Source organism: Thalia democratica, chromosome 5 (assembly GCF_965202585.1).
Source record: "Thalia democratica chromosome 5, ktThaDemo2.hap1.1, whole genome shotgun sequence".
In the NCBI taxonomy this organism is placed as follows: domain Eukaryota; kingdom Metazoa; phylum Chordata; class Thaliacea; order Salpida; family Salpidae; genus Thalia; species Thalia democratica.
The window spans coordinates 33,117,952-33,124,439 of record NC_139169.1 but is presented as its reverse complement, the minus strand read 5'-3'; the positions used below and the strand labels follow the sequence as shown (position 1 = coordinate 33,124,439).

The 6,488-nt window shown below is 27.2% G+C and overlaps 1 protein-coding gene across 1 annotated transcript; it reads left to right on the top strand.

Moving 5' to 3' along the window:
- The first annotated feature begins 3,375 nt into the window (after window positions 1-3,375).
- Window positions 3,376-6,189, top strand: LOC145836204 (uncharacterized). The gene is made up of 3 exons (XM_082944022.1): window positions 3,376-4,297; window positions 4,501-4,672; window positions 5,794-6,189. Exons 1-3 carry the CDS (start codon window positions 3,392-3,394, stop codon window positions 5,904-5,906), a joined length of 1,191 nt encoding a protein of 396 aa, XP_082800148.1. The 5' UTR covers window positions 3,376-3,391; the 3' UTR covers window positions 5,907-6,189.
- Window positions 6,190-6,488: the final 299 nt, after the last annotated feature.

Here is a 6,488-nt window from a genome sequence, read left to right as displayed (position 1 = left end):
ATAAGTTTTAGTTCAAAGTATTTCCAAACTTTTTTTCTAAACTAGTCTGCTTTTTCATTTCAGTTTAGTTAACCTGAATAAATTTTTAATAATAAAAAACAACAAATTGCTCTAATTTTAAAAATAGTTTAATGTTTTATAGTTTATAAGTAAAATTAGAAAAAAATTGTCGTTTTATCTCTGTAAGCAATTACAAAATATCTAAAAAGTAAGTTTTGAAACATTTTTTTTATATAGTTATAAACTAAGTTTTTATATTTAAAAAGTTTTGATGCACTAAAATTACATAAGTGTTTCCATTTATGTTTGAATCTAGTAACAAAAGATGGTTTAAAACTATTTTGTACAAAAATTAAGAAATTTTAAAACAAAGTATACATAAAACGATAAAAAATCATAAAAAAATAAAAACAAGTAGTAAATTAAACTAAGTAAAATTAAACTATCTAAACATAAAACTGTAATGTAATAAATTCAACTGACACATTTTATTTAATATATACAGATAACGCGTAAAAAGTTTTGTCTTTAAGCACTATTATAACTTTATTTTTTAGATTCAATGCACATTTTTAATGTTTTCATAAGACTATGAAACAAGCTTCAGTATTGTTACTTAAGTTCTTATCAATTTTTACCAATTTAATGAAATATTATGGACAAGACTAATTAGTCTCAATAAAGCTCATCTAAAAGTGATTAAGTTTTCGCTATGTAATACAGCGTAAATTAAATTTAATTAGCCTTTCATTATGTTACATATCATGTAGTTTACTTAGAAAAAAAGCAAATGAAAGAAATTAGGATAAACGACTTATAAAATTATATATACTTTGTTTATATAGAAATATAACTACTTAAGTTTAGTATAAATCTTTTAACTGTATTCGAAAAAAAGATAGCTATTCAGAGAAAAATAAAGTTGTATAAAACAAAAAATAAAAAACTCATTAACCAAAAGATATTTTTGTTAGTATAAAAAATGTATCAATAACAGTTGACAGTTCTAAAAGTATCTTTTTAGAGTACAAATACAGTTTGTATTGGTATAACTGAAAACGTTATTCTAGACAACTTGGTAAAGAAAAAAGTTTGTTGAAAAATTACTATCAACTTTCTTTTGAATATTGATTAAATACTAAATATTAAAGTACTAGTTATAAATAAGAAGAAAAAAATTGAAACACTTTTTAACTTTAGAAAAATGTTTAAAGGAGTTATAAATGTAAAATAGAATTTTTGACTAAAACCGTCACTTGCGAGCAGTAAAATACAACTTTCATTTATTTACTAAAACAAAAAAAAAATTATCAAATACATTTTTATGTATAGAACATTAGATAAAGCCGAAGTTAATCAATAAATCTAGTAACTTTTTATGCAAAAACTTTTCTATAAGAAATGAAAAATTTTTTTGGGTGCTCAATAAATGAAAAATAAAATATTTTTTGTAACTATTTTTTATAGAGTTTTTTTAAAGTTTTTCAGTAATTAGTAAAACTGTCACGATGTTTAATAAATTTCTGTTACTGTTTTTCAAAAGAAATTCTATTTAAGAAATCTACATGTCTATAAAAAATATTACTACTTTCACTAAGTCACTTTTTTACTCAAATTATGATTTTGTTATCATTCTTTAATTAATTTTTAACAGCTTTGTTTTTAAACATTCATTTATCATTTTTTCTTTTTGTTATATTACTTGTGTATGTAAACATGTTTAAGTGGTGAGAAAACTAGTATGAAAATCATTATGAAAATTAGTATGAACTTATGCTTTAAAAAGTTTTAAGCTGTTTTATTCTAATCACTTTTAAGTTGTTTATTTAATTTATACTATTGGACAAATAAATTAAAAAAACGGTTATAGATAACTTATAAAACTAGTTACTTAACAACAAAAACTATTTGCAAACTAATTTTCAATTTTATACGTTAAAACAAGAAGCGAATAAATATTAACTGTAGAGATATTAAACTTAGAGAGAAAGTAATTTTATAAAAGTTTATATATTGTTAGAAAGTATTTATCTCAGCAGGTACTTTCTTATAAACACAGCGTTGGTATTTTACCTCCCACAAACTTTTTGTGTAAAACAACTTTTCCCGGCACAAAGTTATAATTTGTTTTGAATGCCGGTTAGTTTTTAAACTTTTTCCAAGACGTTTCTTTATACGAAAGTTATTTTTAGACTTAATGCATTTGTTTATTTAGAAATTTGTTATAAAGTGATTTTTTATGCATTTATTTGTAATATAAATTGAATTAATATTAATTTACATTAATTCAATTTATTTATTCTTCACCGATACAAATAGAAAACAGCCAATTTAATGTTTCAAAATTATTGCAAGAAATCAAGAAAACGGTTTTCAATTTGATTTTCAAACAAAAAATCGATAGATATCTTTATATTTAATCTAACATCCCAAAAAAAATTATTTAGATTAATACTTAGTTGAAAAAGGCTTAACTTGGAAGTAATTATAATATTTAAATAATGTATGAAAAACTTTTATCAATTAGAAATTTATGACACAACTTATACTTCTCGTAATAAGTTGTTAGTTCCGTGTTTCTTTTATCATATAGCACTTAAATTATTAAAAAACATTTTTTACAAATTTTTGCACATTTTTACAACCAATGAAAACTTTCATCCAGTTAGCTTAAAAAAAAAACTGTAGAGAACGAGTTTCAAACATTAAGTGTATTATCTGGGCATACAAAAGAGCAAATAAAACAACGCAGCGTCGTAGGCATAAGGCATCGAATGTTTGCACTTTACTTGAAAAAGAGAGAGTTTTGCTTGTTTTGGACAGAAAAAAGTTCACGAAGTTTTTTTTGCGACAATAAACTTTCGTGTCACTTTGTCTATCATCTCACATACAAAAATTTTAGCTAAAGTTTGTTGATCTTTTTTTCAATTTAAAAAAATTAGTCAGTTTTTTCGTAACCTCAAATATTTTGGGTTGTCAAGAATTAAACATAAAGCTTTTATTTGTCATTTAATTACTGACTTTTTGTATAATGTTTATTTCTTGTTTAACCAAGTAAAATAAATTAATACACGCTAGTATACTTTTTGAAAAACATTTATAGTCTTTGGTTAGTATAGAAGACATATTCTTTGTAACAACTGTTTTGGTTTCTTCAGGTAGTTTGAAAAAAATATTGGTATAAAAAAGTTTTATCAAACAAATAGAAACTTTAAATTATTATCTTTATTATATTTATTATATTTTTGTTTTACGTAAATTATTTTAATAAAGAACTTTATTAGGTTATTAGTTTTTTCAGCTATACATTTTTTTTCTTCGAAGTTCAAGTAGGTTTTTAGAATAAAGAACAAGTTACCAATATTTTCCAGATATTATACATTTAAAAGCAATGGAAAATGAAAAGCGGGTTTTCGCCTTGTTGAAGCAGCAAAAACGCCTTTTAAGCCAATCTGAAAGCGGATACTCCACCACTGCTGAATCTTTCGAGTCTGATGAACTGAGGAGTTGCGCTTCATCGAACATCAAACACACAAGATCTACCAAAGATCCTCTGCACGATTTGCTCTTTGAAACAGACCAATATACAATGCCAGACCTACCAAATTTCGGTTTCGAAAATTACAACAACGTGTACCATTCTAAAAAAGTCCCCGTTTCGGAACCAATGAGTCCTGTTAAGAAGATCAACACAAAACGTGATAACTTTAAGTCGCTGACCCAGGTTTCTAACGACAGTGGATTTTCTTCGGTGGTCATCGGCTCACAAAAGTCCGCATTCAAGCCTTTTAAGAAGAAGGAGGTGGTAATCAGGAAGTTGAGCGAGGGGTCGTCGATCTTCGATGACTCTGTGGCCAGCAACGAAAGCAGCCTACTCAGTTTCGTTGAAACAGCCGCTACGGAGCTGCACAAGCCAGTTGCCGTCAGGAGGGACAAAAATTGCGTTAAGACATCACAAAAGAACGTTTTAAGCGTCAAAGATTGCAAGACTCAAAATAAAAAACCTTGCATCTTTAGCTCTGGGAATCAAACAAAACACTTATGCAAGTCTAAAACTAGACGAAAAAGCAGTTCGAGCAATCAAGAAAATAAGAAATGCGAAAAAAGAGACGTGAAGTTGATGAAGACCAAAATAAACGACATTTCTAGCAAGGACTTGAAACTGTTGTTACAGAGGAGCATTCAAACAGAAGACATGAAAGTCATAGAATCTCTCAAGTCTCTGATGCTACCAAAAGAAGATACCAGAAGTTCAAAAAAGGTAGAAAGAGAACAACATTGCGTGAGATGTCACAAAGTAAGCTTTTGATGTTCTTTGTAAATAATTTAACATTTTTAATTTCTTTTAGAATTATGTTTCTGTTAAAAGCTTTAAAAAACAAATTATAAACAATAACAGTATTGAAGTTTTTTTATGTAAATATGGATGCTTAATTTTAAAAGAAAACTTTCAACTTAGCTTAGTTCAACAACAACTAGTTTATCAAAAAAAAATCTTAGAACTTCTCAGCCAATCAGAAGAGCAGATGCCGCCTGCCGCATCCAGAATCAATGGTGCATGTGATTGGGGAGGACAGTGAAGGAACAGATTTCATATGCACCTGCTGCAACCACACCTTCAGACTGTACAAAATGGACTTTTACGAGGAATCCACCAACTCACTTTTCACTGGTTAGTTTTATAATTAATAAAGTGTGTTCGAATTCAATGTTATTCTGTTTTATACTATAATTTCAAGCTCAATATTTCAAACAAAAACCTTCAGAGTAGTTTGTTAGGGTTTTGCTTACGTTTTTTTTTCTATATCTCTTCATCTCATGAACAGCAAATATACTTTTGATTACTTTTTATTATCATTTTATGAGCTAAAACATTGAATTTTATAAAACACTTGTAACACTGATGTGGTTTTGTAGTGCTTTCTTCAAACTTATTTGATTAGTCTTAATATTTACCATTAATAAGAGCATTTAAAATATAGTATTTGTTGTATAACGGTGATAAAATTAATTGATTTTTAGCTAATGTTCAAAAACTTGTTTGTATTTCATTACACGCAAACACTTAAGACCTGGGTTTGTTTGACAAATTAAAAGTTTTTTCTAACAAGTATAAGTTTGTGTAGTGATGATGCAGTTTTTTATTACTATTTCAATAAATAGTGATTTTGTGATATTTATAATTATTTTATTTCCTTATCTATAGTTAGCACTTGAAACTGATACACTTTTGTTTGTTTTAGTTTATACGTCCTGAAATATTCCAGAAAAGAGGCGCTCCTTAGTACAACAAACGCACTAAACTTACATCATTGTCTTACGCATTTACAGAAATTCTAAAGATAAACATTAATTAGGGCATTAACTTTGATTACGTGACAAAACAGATTAGAAATTTATTTAACTAATTAAACCATATCCGTTAGCATTGTTAAATATGATACTTCTGGAAACTTCAAAAAAAAACTTTTAAAAGTTATGTAGTGTAGGAAACGGAATAAACATTTAAAAACTTTCTCTTAAAAATGGAGGAAAATATGTTGTTTCAGCAAACCTGGTTTAAAAGAAATATTTTATCACATAATAAAACTGATGGTAGGGCAACGCAGTGTTGTTTTATCAGCCCTTTTGTGTACAGATAAAATCATCGTTTTCTTTGAAATGCACTTCACGAAAGTTTTCTTATCTCATCCTATACAAACTCAACAGCTTAGTTCACCTCAAAGTAAAGTCAAACTTTCTATTAAAAATATTTTGTATTACTTAACTATAAAAATCATTTCTTCCTCACAGGTCACTGTTTCAGCGGGCAGCACACGACAGACCCGAGGCAAGTGAGGTATTTGGACCGCGGGGGCGCGGCAAGTACCTGCGCCGACAAGGGTTGCGTGGAGTTCTACGTGTGAAATTCCCCGAAACTGAAAAACCATATTGGGTTGGAAATACCTGCGTTAGAACTTGTCTTACTTGTAAATTTTGTAGAACTAAATTACCAAGATTTTTGTAAAAATGTTTGATTGAGTAAAGTATTTGTTTTGTTAAGTTTCTTCCAATGAGATTAATACAAATGGTTTTAGATAAGTGGTTGTTTTGGTTAGAAGTTTAACTTAGTCAAAAAAAAATTATTTGAAATTTGTTTATTAAGGAATGTTTAAAAATTTATATGTTTTACAAAATGCTTCTTATAATTTTTTTCTATATACTCGAAACATCAACTTATTGATTTTTTTACTTAGTTTTAAGTCGATATAATGACAACACTATATAAAATGTTAACATATTTTTTATTAGGTTCATTATTCCTTTAGTGGTTATGACAAAGACTTACTTAAAACTTAGTTTCTCACTGTTTTATTAGACACTTTTCAATCACTGTTAAGTTATTTGTGATAAATGACATTATTTTTCACACTGTGTGATTTGTGTATCTGCCATTAGAGAATTACTCATCGTTTTTTGAGAAAATAAACTGAAAATGAATAACTTGT

Excerpts from the sequence above, each read along its gene's own strand:
- LOC145836204 (XM_082944022.1), top strand. The coding sequence starts at position 3,392 with ATGGAAAATGAAAAGCGGGTTTTCGCCTTGTTGAAGCAGCAAAAACGC. Across the intron at positions 4,298-4,500 it reads ATTGCGTGAGATGTCACAAA|AACTTCTCAGCCAATCAGAA; the intron begins GTAAGCTTTTGA and ends AAAAAATCTTAG. Across the intron at positions 4,673-5,793 it reads CACCAACTCACTTTTCACTG|GTCACTGTTTCAGCGGGCAG; the intron begins GTTAGTTTTATA and ends TCTTCCTCACAG.